Below are 23,964 nucleotides of genomic sequence, written 5' to 3'. Positions count from 1 at the left end.
CTCGAAATCATGTAGTTTAAAAGAAAACTTATTACCACACAGTCACACCTATTTCTTTACTACCCACAAGGGGCTAAACACAGAGGTGACAAACAAGGACAGACAATCGGATTAAGTCGATTACATCAACCCCAGTGCGTAACTGGTACTTAATTTATCAACCCCGAAAGGATGAAAGGCAAAGTCGACCTCGGTTGAATTTGAACTCAGAACGTAACGGCAGACGAAATACCGCTAAGCATTTCGCCCGGCGTCTCATAGTCACATCTACGCCTAGGTTCAACAAAGAAAGAGAATTTCCAAGCAAAAACAATTTCTAGAAATAGTGAATAATATTAGCAAAATTTATGTTTATTATTTTCAATGAATAGGAATATATTACAAAACAGTACAAGGCACAAAATTGCATATCTATCACGTGTGGCGCTTCTGGGTGGCCGTTTTATTTTTAGTTAACACAGTTTTCGAAAGGTTAGTCAAATACTCAAAGAGCTGTGAAGGTTTCGCTCACGTAGTTGTCACTCAATCGATATTGCTGGCCGACGTTTGATCTAGTTTTTGACGGAGGTGGTTTATAAAGGCATTTGGCGATTACGAGAAAGAAAATGGATAATGCCCGTACAAAGATTGTTAATAAAAAGAAATTGCGAGATAATAATTCTTTTTGGTAAATCCAACAAGAAGTTCCATTCTTGGAACAGGAACTTTTCCACACTCTACAAGCTTTGTCAATGGCGAATCCAAACAGTAATGGACCTTGGAATGTACCTGAAATGAATAATTCTATATACTGAAACAACAATGTACCTTTCAAAATAATTTAAGAAAATTGTGTATCGAAGGTTATGCGTATGAATGATGCATTAACAAAAAAAAAAACAGAGAAAAGTGATTTTAACTTGAAGCTGATGACGTTATTCTTTTCTACTGTAGGAACAATGGCCGAAATTTTTGTGGGTAAGGAACCAGTCGATTAGATCGATCCCAGTACGCAAACAGTACTTAATTTATCAACACTGAAAGGCAAAGTCGACCTCGGCGGAATTTGAACTCAGAACGTAGCGACAGACAAAATACCTATTTCTTTACTACCCACAAGGGGCTAAACACAGAGGGAACAAACAAGGACAGACAAACGGATTAAGTCGATTATATCGACCCCAGTGTGTAACTGGTCCTTAATTTATCGACCCCGAAAGGATGAAAGGCAAAGTCGACCTCGGCGGAATTTGAACTCAGAACGTAATGCCAGACGAAAATGCGGCTACGCATTTCGCCCGGAGTGCTAACGTTTCTGCCAGCTAACGTTTCTTATTTTACTGCCAACAAAGGGCTACACACAGAGGGGACAAACAAGGAAGGACAGACAAACGGATTAAGTCGATTACATCGACCCCAGTACATAACTGGTACTTATTTAATCGATCTCGAAAGGATGAAAGGCAAAGTCGACCTCGGCGGAAATTGAACTCAGAACGTAGCGGCAGACGAAATACTGCTAAGCATTTCACCCGGCGTGCTAAAGTTTCTGCCAGCTCGCCACCTTTTCCCGGCTTTTTAACTAACCCATTCATTTGGGTTCACAATTACTTGAATTTTTGATAAAGTAGGGAAGGAGAGGGAAAAATAATGATTTTAATTTTTATTATTAAATAATGCAAAATGAAGGATAAAAGAAGATTCTTTTACCTAGTAAACGTGCAATGAAAGCAGATATTCCAATGGCATGGGACCGATGACTATCTGGTGTGCATCTAAGAACAGAAATGAAAATATTTGTTGCATACATATTAATTAGTGAAGACATGTTATTTGGTTGATTATACTAATTTTAAACTTTGAAAAGACGACGCAAATTTTGGAGATCGGATACAGCAGTCGATTACAATCAACTGATCGGGAAGATTTGACCTAACGAATGGACTTAAATGACCGACTCCCCTAAAGGAAGGGCCATTGCAAGCTTTCTTTGACCAGTGAGATTAGTGTTGTTAACTTTCCTTGCAAGACGCAATGAAATTTTAGAAAAAATAAATAAGTAAATGAGTGGAAATTTTACCGGTGATTATGTTAAATTATAAAGCACTAAAAGAGAATGGCTCTCCCCAGACACAACAGAATATGCTTCCACACACAAACTCGCATAAAGAATCTTGCAAAGCAAATCCAAAGACGAAGCTTTCCTCTTGTTCTTTAGTAAATCAACAGCACCGGGAAAGATTGAGCAAGGAGAGAATTCCAAGAGGACCACGTTTCAGTCATTTGACTGTGGCCATGCTGGAGCACCGCCGTTAGTCGAGCAAATCGACCCCAGGACTTATTCTTTGTAAGCCTAGTACTTATTCTATCGGCCTCTTTTGCCGAACCGCTACAGACACACAAACATATACACACGTATATATATATATATATATATATATATATATATATATATATATATATATATATATATATATATATACACACATACATATATACGACGGACTTCTTTCAGTTTCCGTCTACCAAATTCACTCACAATGCTTTGGTCGGCCCGAGGCTATAATAGAAGACACTTGCCCAAGGTGCCACGCAGTGGGACTGAACCCGGAACCATGTGGTTGGTAAGCAAGCTACTTACCACACAGCCACCCCTACGCCTAGTCTCAAGACTGTGATGTTGAGAAAAAGCATCAGATTCAATAAGGTCCCCCACCCTCTCGTGGGCTAAAAAATAAGGAAAAGGCGTTCGGCAACATCCCACCTATTTCCAACACCGTTCTTTTTTTTTTTCGATTATGTTCAATTATAAATTACATGTTTTCCATTATATTCATTTACAAGCTACCTATAATAATTTTTACCACACACACACACATACATGTTATTGCTTCCCAACCACATTGTTGTGGGTTCAGTCCCACTACGTGGCACCTTGGGCAAGTGTCTTCTACTACAGCTTTGGGCCGACCAAAGCCTTGAGATTGGGTTTGGTAGAAAGAAACTGAAAGAACCCCGTCATATATGTAAATATCAATGTGTGTGTTTTTGTGTCTGTGTTTGTACCACCACGCCCCATCACACCACTTGACAACTGGTGTTGGTGTGTTTACGTCCCCTTAACTTCAGTGGTTCGGTAAAAGAAACTGATAGAGTAGGTACTAGGCTTTAAAAAAGTCCTGGGGTCGATTTGTTCGTCTAAAACCTTTCAAGGTGGTGCCCCAGCATGGTCGCAATCAAATGACTGAAACACAGGCGCAGGAGTGGCTGTGTGGTTAGTAGCTTGTTTACCAACCACATGGTTCCGGGTTCATTCCCACTGCGTGGCACCTTGGGCAAGTGTCTTCTACTATAGCCTCGAGCCGACCAAAGCATTGTGAGTGGATTTGGTAGACGGAAACTGAAAAAAGCCTGTCGTATATATATATATATATATATATATATAATATATATATATATATATATATATATGTGTGTGTGTGTGTGTGTGTCCCCAACATCGTTTGACAACCGATGGTGGTGTGTTTACATTCCCGTAACCTAGCAGTTTTGAAAAAAGAGCGATAGAATAAGTACTTGGCTTACAAATAATAAGTCCTGGGGTTGATTTGCTCGACTAAAAGGCGGTGCTCCAGCATGGTCGCAGTCAAATGACTGAAACGAGTAAAAGAGTATATATACTCTTTTACACATTTCAGTTATTTGACTGCGGCCATGCAGGAGCATGAAATTATATATTTCTTCACACATACACACATACCCTGTACTATTCGTATTGTTGTAACAAAGGTAGAACTTTGTCATTCAGAACCGATAATGATATGCTTAGAGCAAAGGGCTTGAGTTTTGGAAGATAACTTCACAATGAATACACCACAATGAATACACCACCAAATCACTTTTATTTTTCAGTGATAGACCTATCACTTCTGACCCTTAAATTGATTTATTGTAGATTGTTAAATAGCCAATACACTTGTAAATAAACTCTATGCATTTTTTTTCTTTATGTTTATAGTTTGACTGGTTTGAAACAAGCATATTTTGCCACGGACCAGGGGTATCACGTGCATAACAAAACACAATCACGTGTATGATATAGAATTTAATTACTTTTACTCTTTCACTTGTTTCGGTCAGTTCGCTGTGGCCATGCTGGAGCATCACCTTTAGTCGAATACATCGACCCCAGGACTTATTTTTCGTAAGCCTAAACACACCAACATCGGTTGTCAAGCGATGGTGGGGGACAAACACGGACACAAACAACACACACACACACACACACACACATATATACGACGAGCTTCTTTCAGTTTCCGTCTACCAAATCCACTCACAAGGCTTTGGTCGGTCCGAGGCTATAGTAGAAGATACTTATCCAAGTTTCAGTCATTGATGCAGGAGCACCGCCTTTAGACGAGCAAATCTACCCCAGGACTTATTCTTTGTAAGCTTAGTACTTATTCTATCGGTTTCTTATGCCAAACCGCTATGTTAAGGGGACTTAAACACACCAGCATTGGTTATAAAAGCGATGATGGGGGACAAACATACACACACATACACACATACACACATACATATGAATGTATATATAAATATATATATACAACGGGCTTCTTTCGGTGTCCGTCTTCCGAATCCACTCACAAGGCTTTGGTCGACCCGAGGCTATAGTAGAAGACACTTGCCCAAGGTGCCACTCAGTGGGACTGAACCCAGAACCATATGGTTGGTAAGCAAGCTACTTACCACACAGCCACTCCTACGCTTATACTTAACAAACTGCAGCTTAAGAATCGTATTGGAGACGATGGTGTTGTGTCAGGTAATGCGAAAGTAAAATATAATAGAAAAGGGGCCAAGCGAAAAAATGAAAGTAGTTTTTCTTTAGACAACATGCTCTATGTACATTATACATCATATTTATATAATTTACGAAGATATTACTATTAGCTAGCTTACCTGAGAATTATAGAAACCATTGGCGTTTGTGCAGCAAACGTGAAGAATGTTGCCACGAATAATATGGCGATGACCATATAATAAAAGTTGCATTTCTCTGTGGGACACTTTCCTTCGGAAGCTGTTGGAGTCGTTGAGTTCGTAACGCATGAACAATTGAAATGTGTCTGGAAAAGAAATTAAATAATTTATACATACATAAATATATACATACGCACATACATATCTATCTATCTATCTATCTATCTATCTATCTATCTATATCTATCTATCTATCTATCTATCTATCTATCTATCTATACATGCGTATACATAAATATATACACATATACATTACTATATGTATACAGGTATATACATAAGTATATATATAAACATGTATATAAATATATATACACATATACGTTACTACATGTATACAGGCATATACATAAGTATATATATATATACATTCATACATACATTTAAATACATATATATATATATACATATGCATATTTATACATATACATCAATACATATCCATACATAGATACATGCATACATACATATGCATTAATATATATATATATATATATATATATATACATACATAAATACACATACAGTGGCGAAGGGTGACTAGGAAACTAGGGCATGCAGTCCACCCTACCCACTGAGTTTGGTGGTGATGGTGGGGCTCCGAATCTTCCACCCTCCCCCATTTTCCGCGAAAAGTGTAGTATTATAAATGTTTTGAGATATGGGGAGGAATCTCTTCAGTTTGGCTCACAGATCTTTTAATTATTTTTTTTTAACTAAATAGTTTGAAAATTCGTATTCTGGTGTAATTTCTCACGCTGAACACAGTTTACTTTCAACACGTTTGTCAAAATTTCGTATTTTAGCAGTTATTTCGTGTTAAAGTTGTCGCATTTGGGTAATTTTAACCAATCAACGACGTGCACTCAGCTGAAGAAACCTATTGCTGTTTGCGATAGTAATCGAAGAGCAACAACTTCCGGGTCATCTCTACTAAATATAGTTTTCAACGACGTGTGGATTATTCCGTGTGTTCTTTGACCCGGAAGTTGTTGCTCTGGACGGGCACACACACACACACACACAACACACACACACACACATATATCTGTGCCTCATACTCAAACGCATCACGGAAGCCAATGTAATAACTGAGGTATTAGCACGAAGATAATATCTCTTATGGACATACTGTGTTTAATAAACCTGTCATTGCTTTCTCTGTAACAACTAGGTTACTGAGACGTAAGCGATGCAGCACTTGCTGAGGCGGTTGTGGGGTGGACACACACACACACACACACACACACACACACACACATAAATATATGTCGCACTTCAGCATAGTTTCCCCTCTCTCAAATTCACTCACAAATCAAGGATTGGTTCGGGGCTATAGTAGAACGCATTTGCCCATGTGCTGCACTTTGGGAGACTACGTGTTGACAACACAAATATCTTAAATCTGGCGATATTGGAGCCCACAATAACACTGAGAAATAACTATGAACATAATTTCCTTTGAGTTCAATGTTTTCACTTGCCTTACACTAAAATTGGCTGATTTTCAAAACTACAATCTCATTTCTTCTATCTCATCGTGTATGTTTTTTTTCTACAGCCTACTCACTGAACAAGCACAAGTGTATTGTTTGTTTGTAAGTAAAAAGGCGGTCAACCGAGTGCTTTTATTATTTTACTGATAAAGAGAAAAACTTTTTCAGATCTGGTGGTTTAGGTTGAATTTTTGAAAAGCATGGTTGCATGTTACTCTTTACTCTCTCTCTTTTACTTGTTTCAGTCATTTGACTGCGGCCATGCTGGAGCACCGCCTTTAGTCGAGCAAATCGACCCCAGGACTTATTCTTTGTAAGCCCAGTACTTATTCTATCGGTCTCTTTTGCCGAACCGCTAAGTGACGGGGACGTAAACACACCAGCATCTGTTGTCAAGCAATGCTAGGGGGACAAACACAGACACACAAACACACACACACACCACACACACACACAACACACACACACACACATATATATATATATATATATATATATATAATATATATATATATATATATATATATATATATATAATACACACATATATACGACAGGCTTCTTTCAGTTTCCGTCTACCAAATCCACTCTCAAGGCTTTGAACCCGGAACCATGTGGTTCGTTCCTACGCCTTATCGAAAATTTTAAAATTTGGCACAGTAATATCTTTCCCAAACTGAATTGCTGGAGTTATTTCACTTTTTCCAGAAAAATGGTTTTAAAAAGTTATAGAGGTTTACGGTTTGACTATTTTCACCCAGTCAGGAATCAGGATTTGGAAGCTGTCATTTTGTGCGGGACTGCACATTTTGTCGTCAGCACCCTGAAAATAGCACGTGTTGTCAATATCTGTAAACAACATGTGTTTTATAGTTCGAAGCACTCAATATGCATTTAATGCGACAGCAGTTACTTAGCTGTTATTTTTAGCACACCTTACAACCACCTCAATGGCAAAAAGAAACGAGTAAACAAGAAGGTTTAAGTATTCAATATGCATTTAATGCGAATGCAATGAACAACACGTTACAAATTAAATATTTAAAAAAAAAAGCATTTTGTTGAACAGCTCATAAATTTACGTGCTCAATTGTCAACAGACAGGTGAAACAAGTGGTTTCAATATATTTGTCAGTACGTGCTTTCTCGTAGACAAGTGGGTTCTCATGATACGCTTGTTACTATGGAAACAGGCATGAATGTATCTGTGGCTTACAATTGGCTAAAATTACCCCAAATTTTCAAACTTTAATTGCTAATAACTCTTTTTTTTTCTATTATTTATAACGAAATGATTTTCACGTCATTCGTTAACCAATAAAAGTGTATCATTACCCTGAATATGAAATCAATTCGAACAGAATTAATGCTGGCAGCCAAACCGACTAGATCCGTAAAAATGTACATGATAGCAAATACCGAACAAAAACTTTGCACATAAATAAGTTATTCATTTATATTATATAGAGGGCACTGTTACACATAAATGCCTCACGTTGGGAGGGACTCCCTCCCAGTGTGAGGCATCTATGTGTAATAGTGCCCTCTATATAATATAAATAAATAAATTTAAAAGAAAAAATTGATGTTTTTTTTTCTCTTATGAGGTTTTTCACGCTAACTACTTGGTAAATTCATATGAAGATTTGGCATAGTTTATGCCGAAGATTTTATTCTATTTTTATAATGTTATTCATGTAGATGAGCAGAGAGAGAGAAAGAGAAAGAGAGAGGGAGTAAGAATGGTGTGAATAACCGACGAGACCATTACATTGTAACTAAATGTTTTGAAAAAGCAACAAATTTTCTCTCAGACCACACCTTTCTGTCATATAATACTCCTTATTCACCATATGCCTGTATGTATGTGTGTGTGTGTGCATGTGTATCTGCATTTTTGTTAGTTAGTGTATACGAACAAGCAATTGTTCGTCAACTTTTCGACGACGGCCGTTCATGAATTTTCGTGATGTTTTCATTCGTTCGGGAAGTAGACGGTTGCCCTGAACGAGGTAGAAATAACACACAGGAACAAACGTGTACACACACACACACAGAGGAACAAGCGCGCGCACACACACACACACACACACACACAGAAATGAACAAGTACGCACGCGCAACCCATTATCTTTCTCTTCCCAACTGACAATTGACAAAAACAACATGTGGTCACGGAACTCACCGAATTCATTGCTTACATTATTTCGAGTCAAAACGAAAGATCGCCACTTATTTTAATCGACTCCGAAAGGATGAAATGCAAAGGTGACCTTGGCGGTTAGGGTTACTATTAAATAGCAGATAACAACAACAGTAATCGAGACACTGCAAACTGCTAAGTGTCTCCTAATTGTCAAATGTGCTAAGCAGAGCATGTGTTGAGTGATAATGAACGACCCATCGGTGAAGTGGAAATTACAAAGTGCCCACATAATAAGCCTAAGAAAAGAAAAATACTGCGTAAAAGCGACCTAAAAAACATATGGACGGGTGTAAACGATTGGGAAGCATATCAGAATGATAGCAGGTCATTTGAGACGGAAAGATATATGTTTGACAAGTTTGACAGGTCAGGTTTCAACATATTGAGCTGAGAGCTAGTTTAAGTAAATATATTTTTAATCAATCACATGTAATGGGAATGTAATACTTGTAGATGTACTCATCTTTCGATTGTAGGCTATGTTAATCAATTGTAACGCTCTTACTCCACACATCACAGCATCATTTAACGTCCATTTTCCCCTACTTGCATGGGTCCGAGAGAGTTTATTTGTGGCAGGTTTTGTACGACCGCATGCCCCTCTTGTCGCCAATCCTCACCTGTTTGCAAGCTAGGAAATATTTCTCCAGTTTCCACGGCCAGACATGTTTTCGCAGAATACTGGAAATGAATAATACTATGCGTATGACAGTGACGCTTATGTACAGCTATCACGTGATTTCAAGACAAGCGCATACACACATACAAACACACACGCATGTATACAATGAGCTTCTTTTAGTTTCCGTCTATCAAATCCACTCACAAGGCTTGGTCGGCCTGAAGTTATCGTAAAAAAACGCTTGCCCAAGGTAGCAAGCAGTTGGAACTGAACCTGGAACCATGTTGTTGGGCAGCAATCTTCTTATCACACAGCCACGCTACGCCTCTTCTATAAAATACTACTCGTGTAAGCGTATAGAACACTAAGTGTTAACCTCAACTACCAAACATACGACGGTACACAAGAATGTCATTCGATCACGGTCAGACTGGCTCAGTTAAAAGTACGAAAGAAGGGCCAGTAAAAGAATCAGTTTCTTGTTGTAGAGGAGCTACATGGCTACTCAAATTATAAGTGTGGGTGGAAGTGAGAGCATTGAATCTGGAAAGATAAAACAATTGTGATGAAGTTTCAGAGTGAATCCTCAAAGTTTAAGAATGTAAATAGAAGTGTGTGGAAACAGAAGGTCAGGAAGTGAGGACAGAAAAGGGGAAGGTTTTAAGAAATACGAAAAGCAAAGCGAATCTTGATAGGGTTGCAAACTTGAAAAGTACGACACGGCAACTTACAGAAAAAAGACAACGAAAAAAAAAAAAAAAAAAAGGTATTTTGTCCACCATTTTATCGGCTCAGTCAATATTAAGAAGCTATATAAGATTTATGCAGTTGTTTTTACACAATTCCTTGATCTATCAAGTAAAATATTACATACAACAGGCGTTACATAGAATAGGCGTGCGTAGGAGTGGCTGTGTAGTAAGTAGCTTGCTTACCAACCACAAGGTTCCGGGTTCAGTTCCACTGCGTGGCACCTTGGGCAAGTGTCTTCTACTATAGCCTCGGGTCGACCAAAGCCTTGTAAGTGGAATTTGTATTCGGAAACTGAAAGAAGCCCGTTGTATATATGTGTATATATATACATATATATATATATATGTGTGTGTGTGTGTGTGTGTTTGTACCCCCAACATCGCTTGACAACCGATGCTGGTGTGTTTATGTCATCGTAACTTAGCAGTTCGACAAAATAGACCGAAAGAATAAGTACTAAGCTTACAAAGCTTATAAGTCATGGGGTCAATTTGCTCGACTAAAGGCGGTGCTCCAGCATGGCCACAGTCAAATGACTGAAACAAGTAAAAGAGTAAAAGAGAACAGATAAAAAGAGCGCGAATTTTCATTTATATTTGCAATGTAAAAAAGAAAATACTAAAGACTTTTCTTACTTTACTTTCTCTGTTATAAGCAGCACAACCAGCGAAACATGGAGAGAAATATTGAACGGCATCTGAGCCACACACCGGACGATAATTATTTGCCGTACAGGAACATTCTGAATTACATTTGGAATAAAGATTTGTTTCAAATTCGATTTCTGTCGTTGATTGATTTAAGCTTGATCTGAAAAAAGAAATAAAATTATAGAGAATACCATAATAAAGGTTTCTACTTCAGACATAAGGCCATCAACTTTAAGAGGAGAGTCGATGACATTGACCCCCCAATAACCAACTGATTTTTATCTAATGGATTCTAAAAGCATGAAAGGTAAAGTCGACCTCGGTGGATTTGAACTCAGAACATAAAAAGCCGGAAAAAAGTGCCGCTAAGTATTTCGTCTGATGATTTTGTTTTATCGACCCAGAAATTACGAAAGGCAAAATCGACCTAGAAGTAGTTAAACTCAGAACGTAAAGCCGGAAGAAATGCCGCAAAGCATTTTGTCCGCCGAGTTAATAATTCCGCCAGCTCACTGCTTTAGGTAAATCTGATAGTGACTTCAGATTTTGGCACAAGGCCGGTTATTTCGGGAGAGGAAGTATGTCAGTTATGTCGACCCTAGTGTTCAATTAGTAGTTATTTTATCGAACCGAAATGATGTTTTATTTCACCGTCTTCTAAGCATAAAAGTTGTGTACATACACATGTATTCAATGAAATTAGGGCTACAATAAAAGCTCAACATATTAGAATAGAAAAGATAATGTTAGTTATTGCATATTGATCTGAGACAACCTAGAAATTGAAACCAAATGCATTTACTTGAATACTATTAAATTTCATTCAAATTAATACTTCTTAACACGTTGGCTCCCACACGTCCTGCTAGTGCGTTATGATGGTATGCTAGCGAGTCCTGCATGACCCATCAGCGGGTCGTTTTTTAATTTCTTTCCTATGGGCTTTCTGAGAGCTGGTATGCTCCGATTTGTGCTTTTGCAACACTAAGAGAACAATTTTTTATAGATTTTTATCTCCGCCTTAACGAAAGCAGAGGTATTATTTTCAGTCGTGTTTGTTTTTTGTTCGTGGACAAGATATCGCAAACACTGCTAGATGGATTCGGATGAAACTCTCCGGGATTCTTGGCCTCGTGACAGGCACGAACTGGTTAGATTTTGGAATCGATCCGGTACCGGACAAAGATTCGGGATTATTTTTCTGTTTTTTTTTTTCTTTTTTTACTTAATTTTTGAGAGCGGTCAGGGTTCATTTTTAGTATTCTCGTTTGTGAGAGCAGCCGAGTTTACTTCAGATATTCTCATTTTAAAAGCCATCCTAGACTAATCGTTGAGAGGATGTCGATGTTGCCTTGGCAGAAGTTTGCACTCTCCGAATGCTCTTATTTAATATTTTGTTTCGTTTTCCACCTGATTTCACCATGTAATGAGGTAAAATAAAAGATTGAGTATTGAGAACATTTTATATGCCATTGAAACAAAAATAGCAAGTTCTTTTTGAAAAACTGGTAGATTTTCCAATAGAAACAGGAAGGAATGAAGAATATTTTACTTGTCATGGAAACCAAAATAGTTCTTGTTGAAAAGATTTCGAGATCTTCCAGTAGCAAATACCCAAAATTTCTAACTGACCAACTAGGTTGTCGTGCGGCAACTAGGATGTGATTTGAACTAGGGTACCACACATCCTTCGGTGGAATATGGGTATCTAACACTACCTATGTGATCCCTGCCTCACATATGGTGCAGTGTAAAAATATTACACCGCTCATGTCAAAATTAATTAAGATATTGTATTGGGACCCTGGGATAAAACGTAAAATGAGGCTCGAGAGCCAATGTGTTAGAGTTACTTGCTTTGTTATTGTTTTCTGGATACGTAAATGAATATTTAGGAAGTTTAAGTTAATTTTTCAAAAACACAATTAATCTAATTTTCAGTCGTGTTTATCTAATTTTTTAAAGATTTCCGTGGGTTCCAAGTTTAATTAAATTTACTCTTAAATATATTTACAACGAACATTTTTAAGTCTGAACTATTCTACTGAGCTATTGAATTATTCAAAGCGTGTGGAGGTGTCTTCTATATGATTTAAACATAGCCACCACTAAATTAGTGTTTATAGATTTATTCTGAATAAAAATGAACAATGTAGAATTAATAGGCCTGTAGGTTAACCTAAATAAAGGTCAATAACATATTCGACTGTTTAAGATGCTTCATAAAATATGCCCATTCCTTCGTGAAAAGAATCTTTTATGGAATATATTAAGTTACAATGTATCAATTACATTTAAGAAATGTGGAGGCGTGTGGCTTGGTGGTTAGGGTGTTGAACTCATGATCGCTATGTTGTGGTTTCGATTCCTGGACCGGGTGATGCGTTGTGATCTTGAGCAAAATACTTCATTTTACGTCGCTCCAGTCCATTTAGCTGGCAAAAGTGTTTTGCTCAAGAACACACCGCGTCGCCCGGTCCAGGAATCGAAGCCACAATCTTACGACCATGATGCTGACACCCTAACCACTAAGCCACGTACCTCCACACACACACACACACACACATATATATGTATGTATGTATGTGTGTGAGATTGTCAACAACATTCTTGTTTAGGAATAATAAATATAAGTGTCCCCTTAATTTCTTTTTTATCAGCACGGGCATGGCTGTGTGGTAAGAAGCTCACTTTGCAACCAAGCAGTTTCGGGTTAAGACCCACTGTGCGGTACCTTGGCCAGGTGTCGTCTATTGTGGCCCCGGGCCAGCCAATGCCTTGGGAGTGAATTAGGGAGAAGTGTTGTTGTTGTTGTTGTGTGTATTTATTCCCATGAACAGCTGAATAACCAGTGTTTGTTTCTTTACATCCTAATAAGCAAGCAGTTAGGTAAGAGAGACAGAGAAAATAAGTATCAATTTTAAATAAATGAATAAATAAATAAAATTACTGGGAGTTGATTTGTTCGACTAAACACTTGAAAGTTGTGTCCCAGCATGGCCGTCATCTAGTGACCGAAATTAGATTACACACACACACACACACACACACACATAAAAGGAGCACTTCGTCGGTTACAACGACGAGGGTCCCAGCTGATACGATCAGCGGAACAGTTTGCTCGTGAAATTAACCTGCAAGTGGCTGAGCACTCCACAGACACGTGTACCCTTAACGTAGTTCCCAGGGACATTCAGCGTGACACAGAGTGTGAAAAGGTCAGCCCTTTGAAATACAAGTACTACTCATTTTTGCCAGCTGAGTGGACTTGAGCAACGTGAAATAAAGTGTCTTGCTCAAGGACACAACGCGTCGCAGGGAATTGAACTCACGACCTTACGATCGTGAGTTGAATACCCTAACCACTAAGCCACGCGCCTTCACTACACACACACACACACACACACACACACACACACACACAACATATATATATATATAAAACTGAGGATATATGTGTAAACCCGTAGAACTTCTGAAGTTCGCAACTGATTTTCTCCAAACTGGGAACATACATTACTTATGTTCCAGAGATGTTCCAGAGACTCTTAAAATTCTTCACATAATGAGTAATAGGGCTCGTGGGGGCAGAAAATCCTCTTTCCTGCGTAAACAATGCGAATGATCGCATAACTTGGTTGCTTCGTTCAAGGGACATTACCCTTGATGACGAACTTAAGTTAATTTCTCTACCTCTCTAGATATAAAACTGAGGATGTGTGTATGTATGTATGTGTGTCTGTGTGTGCGCGCGCGCGTGTGTGTACACCCACAGAGCTTCTGAAGTTCGCAACTGATTTTCTCCAATCTGGGAACATACATTACTTATGTTCCAGAGATGGTTTTAGACTCTTAAAACTTTTTCACATAATGACTAATGGAGACTCTGGGAGCAGAAAACCCCCTTTCCTGTAGCTTCTATGTCTGCTAATTGTTCAGCGTGGTACCGGCGGCGCCGACAGCTGCAAAGGGGAGTGTATCCACTGAGAGCTCTTTGGTGCGTTCAAAAATCACATACCCACCACCCAATTTTCAATGACTCGGTTAAGGCCTGGAACCTTCCAAACAGACCCATGGCATGTCAGTCGAATTAGCCCTTCGTTTACTCCACAAATATTTTGTCGTCAATGCTGCACTTCCTCGTATCACATGTTTCAACTTAACTGTACCATATATACAAACTACACCATTTAAATCCCGAGCAACGCCGGGTATGTCTGCTAGTATATATATATATATATATATACACACACACACACACAGAGATATGCAGGAAGTAAATAGACACCTTTAATTTTCAAAATTTCTGATCTAAGCGCCTTATTATGTTTTCAGCGGTGTAGAATTTACATTGTGATTATTCTTTTTCATTTCAGGTGCTATTATATTAGACATTTGCAAAGAGTAACCATGCCACGCACAACAAATTCAGCAGAACTGTCAGATTTTCAAAGAGGTCGTATTGTCTTAGCCAGCGAAAAATTTCCGAAAATCTTCAAATTCCTCTTGCTACTGTTAATAGAATGATAGTGCAATTCAAAAGCCAAGGAAAGGAATCAACAGATTCTCGTCCCGGCTGACTTGGACCCTCGGAAAAGAAGCTTCGCTGTTTGAAGAGAATTGTGGAAAACGAACTTCATTCGAAGGATTCTGACATTGTAAAACAGCTAGAAGTTAGTCCAAGAATGTGTTACATATCTGCATGAGCTTGGGTATTATGGACGAGCAGCTAGAAGAAAACCTCTCCTTCAACCGATTAATATCAAATAAAAGATTTTGAAAATTAAAGGTATCTATTTACTTCCCGCATGTCTGTGTATATATTATGTTTGTGTCATATAATGAGAAAGAGAGAGGAAGGGTTGGGAGAGTAAGAGGTAAACAGAATGAATGATGGAAAGCACACGTTATTGATTTTGACCGAGCAGTTATGAGCATCTGCTAGTTTTCGTTGAACGGAGTATCAGAGCGATATTTGAGTATCATTATTGAGATGGAAACTTTCAGAGTACAAAGCAGTGAATTTAGGCATTCGATTGTATATCTTTTTATCTATTACTTGTTTCAGCCATTAGACTGCGGCCATGCTGGAGCATCGCTTTGAAGATATTTTAATCAAATGAATCGACCTCTATTACTTTTTCTATAAGCCTGGTGCTTGTTCTATCGTTCTCATTTGCCGAACCGCTAAGTTACATGGACGTAAACACACCAGCACCGGTTGTCAAGCGGTGGTGGGGACGAACACAGACGCACATACATTATGCATCACCATCATCATCGTTTAACGTCCGCCGTTATATGTATACGACGGGCTTCTTTCAGTTTCTGTCTACCAAATCCACTCGCACGGCTTTTGTCGACCCGAGGTTACAGAAAAGGCACTTGTCCAAGGTGCCACGCAGCGGGACTGAACCTAGAACCATGTGGTTGTGAAGCAAGCTTTTTTTATTCATTTAACTGGCCTCAAGGGCCTTACACAGAAAGGAAGCTGCGGGCTGGAAACACACACATAATGATATGAAGGACAAATGAAATGGTGAAATGACAAATTAAATGGCTGTGTGGTGAAGCAAGCTTCTTACCACACAGCCACGCCTGCGCCTATATTTTTTCCTTTTACATTTGTTGATAAATTTATACTTACAAATCCTGATACCGCTGAGTGATTCCTGCAAATGGGACGTCCTGACATTTCGCCCAGAATATACCGTAGGTTAAAAATCCAAGTGACAAAGAAACAAGAGAGAGCAGACATTGTTCAGGTACTCTTAGACTAAACCTTTTGCATACATAACCGCCAAAAATCTGTCCTCCGGCGGCTGCAGGGATGGCAACAACACCTTTGAAAATATCAAAATTTATTAAGTATATTAGTGTACACAACATATAATACACGTCATAAGAATTTCAACAGGATTATTATTATTATTATTATTATTATTATTATTCATTAAGGCGGCGATCTGGTAGAATCGTTACCGCACCGTGCAAAATGCTTAGTTGCATTTCGTCCGTCTTTATGTTCTGAGCTCAAATTCGATAAAATTAGTACTAGCTGAGCACTTTGCCTCCTCCCACTGAATTTCAAGCCTTGTATCTTTAGTAGAAAGGATTATTATTATTATTATTATTATTATTATTATTGAGTGAGAGAGCAGTGCATGCCATCAAAGTGACACTGGGGTAAAATATACGAAGCCCAGTATACCCATCATGCATCACAATCATATGTTTAAGGATGTTGAACGAACTACCCATGTTTCCAAAGGTGAATGATCCAAACTTCTAAGAATTCCTTTCAACACACGGCTATGATGCTCACCCACTACTTCTGCTCGTGATCAGCGATGCACATATCGTCAGCCACTAAGGGACATGCTCAACTGGTTAAGGTCAAACAACTGACAAGAAAATTTGTGGTATTGAGCAGAATATTTGCTGTAGCCCATCTTTTATACCAAGACAAAACAACGTACATGATAATACTTTCAATATGTTAAGATCAGAAGCCATGAGAGCCACTGTCTGGTACTGAATCAGGGCATTTATTATTATCATTATTATTATTATTATTATTTACTTTTAATCTGCATGTTTGTTACAATCACTCGTCGAGACACACTCAACATCCTAGGGCGGGTGAAGGATAAAAATGTTACAATACGACTGAAAGCTTGGGGAGGGGAGGGGCAGTAGCGAAATATCTCCATGTGATACAACGCATACATTTAAATTGATAGTGTTTTTCTAAGGTTGTGGGTAGTACTTGTCAGCACAATCTCCTGGCTTTCTCTGAGACATGGTTCTCCTGGGATATTATCTGTATGTTTCTGATATCCCTTTCTTATCAGACCCAGGACACCCGCAATAGCAGGAACAGTTCTCGTTTTAAGTTGTCACGTCTTTTGTATTTCAATTTCCAGGTCCTTATATTTACTTAATTTGTCAAACTCCTGTTATTATCATTATCAAAAGTACCTTTAAAAAGTGGATCAATTTATTTATAACCAGTGTGAATAGAAGGGTTGATACAGCGCCATATTTTACTTAGAAATAAAATAATTACGTAAAAATAATAATATTGGTTTCAAATTTTTTGCACAAGGTCAGAAATTTCTGGGGGAACGAGTAAGTCGTTTACATCAACTTCCAGTGCATAACTGGTACTTAATTCATTGACTCCGAAAGGATGAGAGGTAAAGTTGACCTTGACGAAATTTGAATTCAGAATGTAATGACAGATGAGATACGGCTAAACATTTTTACTCAGCGTGTTTAACAATTTCTTTATTGCCCACAAGGGGCTAAACATAGAAGAGACAAACAAGGACAGACAAACGGATTACGTCGATTACATCGACCCCAGTGCGTAACTGGTACTTAATTTATCGACCCCGAAAGGATGAAAGGTAAAGTCGACCTCGGCGGAATTTGAACTCAGAACATAAAGACAGACGAAATACCTATTTCTTTACTACCCACAAGGGGCTACACACAGAGAGAACAAACAAGGACAGACAAACGGATTAAGTCGATTATATCGACCCCAGTGCGTAACTGGTCCTTAATTTATCGACCCCGAAAGGATGAAAGGTAAAGTCGACCTCGGCGAAATTTGAACTCAGAACATAAAGACAGACGAAATACCGCAAAGTATTTCGCCCGGCGTGCTAACGTTTCTTCCCGCTCGCTGCCATCGTAAAAATAATAACATTGAGAAATAATTAATATGTATTTAGGACACAGATCGATCTTGTTAAATTTCTTCCAACCACCTAAAGTATTTCAGATTTTCATGTTCCTTTCAAATCTTCTATACCGATGTCCTTTTGCATGCGGATAACGCCAATCATATTCATTGCTTTCTAGAAATTAGCAGTAAAGGAGTTATATGCCTTTATTTTTAGGCAATCAAAAGCCTCTATTGTTGACTTATCGGAAGTCGCAACTGTTCATTGCAGATGACATCAGCAGACCCAGCAGTGGAGGCACAATGGCCCAGTGGTTAGGGCAGCGGACTAGCGCTTTCGATTCCCAGACCGGGAGTTGTGTGTGTTTATTGTGCAAAAACACCTAAGGCTCCACGAGTCTCCGGCAGGGGTTGGTGGCGACCCCTGTTGTACTCTTTCACTCTAACTTTCTCTCACTCTTTCTTCCTGTTTCTTGTCCCCGACTTCCTACGCAACCGCTGAGCCTGGATGCGCATTCATCCATCCGTCGATGCTCTCGGTGTCGGGGGTTGACCTGCTTTCTCTTCTGCGGGTCTTACAAGTAGCAAAGGACCACGTTTCGGACTTCTCCCACTGAGGCGCGATCTTGCGAGCTCTGGGACGAAGACCGCTTCGCTCAACAAACAAACAAGCAGACACAGCGAAGATAAAACCTTTACATGACCTCTCGATCTGCAAGAAATAGCTGCCAAATTTTCTTTAAACTACACCATAATGTCTTTAAAAAAAAAAGGACATATCATATTATGTAGCTATTACAGAAAATAAACGAGAATTTGTTTGAACACCATTGAGCACAGCTCTACTTGATCAAAACCGGTTTTTTGCACTCATAATTAGAGCACCAATGTTCTATAATATGATCCTAAACCCACAGAGACACTGAATATGTTTATTATTAGTAATCATAAGCACAGTGTATTATGGTGCAGAGATGCTCTTAGTCATAGAGCTAAGGTAAATAACATGTACTCAGTGTGCGTGAGAGCAGAATTTGTAATATTAAATATTATGAGTGTGCATGTGTACGTGAGTGTGTGTGTGTGTGTATTTGTGCGTGTGTGGAGGCGCAATGGCCCAGTGGTTAGGGCAGCGGACTCGCGGTCGTAGGATCGCGGTTTCGATTCCCAGACCGGGCGTTGTGAGTGTTTATTGAGCGAAAACACCTAAAAGCTCCACGAGGCTCTGGCAGGGATGGTGGTGATCCCTGCTGTACTCTTTCACCACAACTTTCTCTCACTCTTACTACCTGTTTCTGTTGTACCTGTATTTCAAAGGGCCGGCCTTGTCACTCTCTGTGTCACGCTGAATATCCCCGAGAACTACGTTAAGGGTACACGTGTCTGTGGAGTGCTCAGTCACTTACACGTTAATTTCACGAGCAGGCTGTTCTGTTGATCGGATCAACCGGAACCCCCGTCGTCGTAACCGACGGAGTGCTTCCATCCATTTGTGCGTGTGTGTGTGGGTTTAGAATGGTGCATTTATGAGAAAAAGGATTCGTTTTCTTTCATTACTCTTTACTCTTTTACTTGTTTCAGTCATGTGGCTGTGGCCATGCTACAGCAGCGCCTTTAGTCGAGCAAATTGACTCCAGGACTTATTCTTTGTAAGTCTAGTACTTGTTCTATTGGTTTCTTTTGCCGAACTGCTAAGTTACGGAGACGTAAACACGCAACCATCGGTTGTCAAGCGATGTTGGGGGGGGGGGACAAACACAGACACACAAACTATACACACACACATATATATATATATACATACATAAGATGGGCTTCTTTCAGTTTCCATCTACCAAATCCACTCACAGGGCTTTGGTCGGCCTGAGGCTATAGTAGAAAACACTTGCCCAAGGTGTCACGCAGTGAGATTGAACCTGGAACCATGTGGTTCGTAAGCAAGTTACTTACCACACAACCACTCCTACACCTATTTGAAAAAATATGGAACACTTCACGAATTCATTATATACTTCTTAAAAAAACCTTCAAGTTTCTGCAGTTTCAACAATGGTACAGCTTGAGTTAGTATGTTGGAACTATTGATTGCTGGTTCATTACGTGTTTGTTATTGCCGCTGTTTCTATTTTGTATTGTTATAACACAGTTACAGTGTATTCTTTACTACATACCAGTGCCGCCTTGACTGGCTTCCGTGCCGGTGGCATGTAAAAGGCACCAACTGATTGTGGCCGTTGCCAGCCTCGCCCGGCACCTGTGCCGGTGGCACGTAAAAAGCACCCACTACACTCATGCAGTGGTTGGCGTTAGGAAGGGCATCCAGATGTAGAAACTCTGCCAGATTAGACTGGAGCCTGGTGCAGCCTTCTGGCTTCGCAGACCCTGGTCGGACCGTCCAACCCATGCTAGCATGGAAAACGGACATTAAACGATGATGATGATGATGATGATTGGTGGTATAAGGATATAATAATAATATTACACTTTTTAACCCTTTCATTACTAACCCGGCTGAAACCGGCTCTGGCTCTGAGTACAAATATCTTGTTTGCATAAGTTTTGAATTAAAATTTTCCATCAAACCTTAGTCACAATTTATGTTCCTAACACCAACTTAATGATAACCAAGTTATTTTACTAAATTCTTTATTATATTTAAAGTAATTGAGAGAAACATTGAGCATCTCAAAATAAATACAGTAACAAAAGGGTTAAAAAAAAATTCAGGCGTCAATTTGAAATGCTTCAAGTGGTTAGAAAAACGACCTCTACTTTCTCTCAATTGCTGAACTATTAAGAAAACATACACACACACACATTCTATGAATATCTTTTAAACTGTCTTGCTTCATAAAATGTTTAATTCAGTGTAATTTATTTGACTCAGGTTATGTCATGGTTAAGAATTAGGATGAAAGGCGCTACGCATGGCTGCCAATGACTAAGAGCTTTGTAATGAGTAGAGGAAAAAGTAAATTAAAGTTGCAGGCATAGGAGTGGCTGTGTGGTAAGTAGCTTGCTTACCAACCACATGGTTTCGGGTTCAGTCCCACTGCATGGCACCTTGGGCAAGTGTCTTCTACTATAGCCTAGGGCCGACCAAAGCCTTGTGAGTGGATTTGGTAGACGGAAACTGAAAGAAGCCCGTCTTCAAAATGTGACTTCGTGTGTACCGTTGGCGATTTTTTTTCCTCTGTCTTCCCTTCTCTGGATCTTTCCTTCTTTCCTTCTTTCCTGAGCGTCCAATAAGACTATATTTGTTCCACGTCCTCGCGTTGTTGTGGTTTTTTTGTGCTTTCTTGTTTGGATTAACTTATATATATATATATAATATATATATATATATATATATATATATATGTATAAGGATGAAAAGGAACACATGAGTTGATATATATGAAAAAACAAGTCAAGATAGAAAATGCTAAAATAATTTTATAAGGAACATTTCAGTACTGGTTTCAGTCATTTTGAGACCTTTTCAACTGTAACAATTAAATAATTAAATTTAGAAAAATTAAAAGAAAAGTTTTTTAAAATGAATATTTGTATAGTATTCAAATATAAGTGGCATTTTCCTTGTTTCTGCCTTTCTTTGTCTCTCTTGTTTACACTTGTGGGTTCCAGGTCCATGTGAATTCTTGGTAGGGAAGAAGAAGAAGGAGGAGGGGGAGAAGGGGAGGAAGAATTTGGGATTGCCTTGATTGTCATATGTGGTCAGTGGCTGCTAGCTGTTGCTGTTCAATTCATGAGAATATTTCTTCTACTACCTAACTTTATCACTACTGCTTTTTAGTATAACACCTATGCAAATTCTATAAACAAACCTTTCAATAGAAATATCTCATGAATTGAACAGTAACTGCTAGCAGCCACTGACCACATATGACAATCAAGGCAATCCCAAATTCTTCCTCCCCTTCTCCTCCTCCTCCTCCTCCTTCTTCTTCTTCCCTACCAAGAATTCACATGGACCTGGAACCCACAAGTGTAAACAAGAGAGACAGAGAAAGGCAGAAACAAGAAAAATGCCACTTATATTTAAACACTATACAAATATTCTTTTAAAAAAACCTTTCTTTTAATTTTTCTAAATTTAATTATTTAATTGTTACAGTTGAAAAGGTCTCAAATGACTGAAACCAGTACTGAAATGTTCTTTATAAAATTATTTTAGCATTTTCTATCTTGACATGTTTTTTCATATATATATATGTGTGTGTGTGTGTGTGTGTGTGTGTGTGTGTGTGTATACATTTGTGTGTCTGTGTTTGTCCCCCCAACATTGCTTGACAACCAATGCTGGTGTGTTTACATTCCCGTAACTTAGCAGTTCAGCAAAAGAGTCGATAGAGTAAGTACTAGGCTTACAAAGAATAAGTCCTGGGGGTCGATTTGCTCGACTAAAGGCGGTGCTCCAGCATGGCCACAGTCAAATGACTGAAACAAATAAGAGTATATGGCTGAGGGGTAAGAAGATTTGCTTCCCAGCCACATGGTTCTGAGTTCAGTCCCAATGCGTGGCATAGGCAAGTGTCTTCTATTATAACCTTGGGCCAACCAAAACCTTGTAAGTGGATTTTGTAAACAGAAACTGAAAGAAGCCCTTCATAGATATTGCATACTAGCTTAAAAGCCACACTCTGTGTGGACTTTTGAGCTAGCTCCTGCTGAGTGCTCATTGGGCTTGTGGCCAAAAACTAAAAAGAACAATAATGATAAAACATTTATTGGTCCCTTACCAATTTGGTATTATCCTACCAATATGGTATTATTCTAAATTCAGTTTAAATGAAAAACTTCTAAGTTCACAAATTTTTTGAGTTCATTTAAAATTTGAAGTTTTTACTCTTTTACTTGTTTCGAGGACTTATTCTTTGTAAGCCTAGTACTTATTCTATCGGTCCTTTTGCCGAACCGTTAAGTTACGGGGGGGACGTAGACACACCAGCATCGGTTGTCAAGTGATGTTGGGGTGGGGGACAAACACAGACACGCAAACATATACACACACATACATACATATATATATACATATATACAATGGGCTTCTTTCAGTTTCCGTCTACCAAATCCACTCACAAGGCTTTGGTCGGCCCGAGGCTATAGTAGAAGACACTTACCCAAGGTGCCACGCAGTGGGACTAAACCTGGAACCATGTGGTTCGTAAGCAAGCTACTTACCACACAGCCACTCCTATGTCTATGTTGGCATATAATAAACCCCAGGCCTGATCCCAGTGCTGGATGTTCAAGAAATAAATGAAGGGCAAATTTTCAACCCCAGAATCATCTTGATTCCAAAAAAGGTATATGTCTATGTGGAACAAATATAGACTAAGATTCAGGGGTCCCAGATGGACAATCAGAATTTCATGTTTATTCTTATACATGTGTGTGTGTGTGTGTGTAGATAAGCATATGTGCGTTTGTTATTGTTTGTGCCCCACCCCACTTCCGCTTGACAACAGTTGTTTATGCTTATGTCTCCTGCAACTTAGCAGTTCAGTAAAAAA

General features: G+C 38.9%; 1 protein-coding gene and 1 long non-coding RNA gene across 3 annotated transcripts in view; one reads left to right on the top strand and one right to left on the bottom strand.

Annotated features, from left to right (window-relative positions):
• Positions 1–330: 330 nt before the first annotated feature.
• Positions 331–23,964, bottom strand: part of LOC115210947 (solute carrier organic anion transporter family member 4C1-like) — a 60,975-nt gene continuing 37,341 nt past the window's right edge. For both annotated transcript variants that reach the window (XM_029779740.2, XM_036502407.1), the window contains exons 9-13: positions 16,403–16,598; positions 10,741–10,915; positions 4,948–5,114; positions 1,690–1,754; positions 331–768 (exon numbers count right to left, since the gene is read on the bottom strand). In XM_029779740.2, the coding sequence (XP_029635600.1) occupies positions 485–768; positions 1,690–1,754; positions 4,948–5,114; positions 10,741–10,915; positions 16,403–16,598 (887 nt within the window). In that variant the 3' untranslated portion in view covers positions 331–484. The remainder of the gene's footprint in view (positions 769–1,689; positions 1,755–4,947; positions 5,115–10,740; positions 10,916–16,402; positions 16,599–23,964) is intronic.
• Positions 6,865–14,995, top strand: LOC118763095. Its single transcript, XR_004998848.1, has 3 exons — positions 6,865–6,912; positions 13,638–13,644; positions 14,841–14,995. It is a non-coding gene; the product is annotated as an uncharacterized LOC118763095 (long non-coding RNA).

This window comes from Octopus sinensis, linkage group LG4 (assembly GCF_006345805.1).
Source record: "Octopus sinensis linkage group LG4, ASM634580v1, whole genome shotgun sequence".
Taxonomy (NCBI): Eukaryota; Metazoa; Mollusca; class Cephalopoda; order Octopoda; family Octopodidae; genus Octopus; species Octopus sinensis.
Note: the sequence above shows the minus strand (reverse complement) of the source record. Positions and strands in the feature narration are given on the sequence as shown.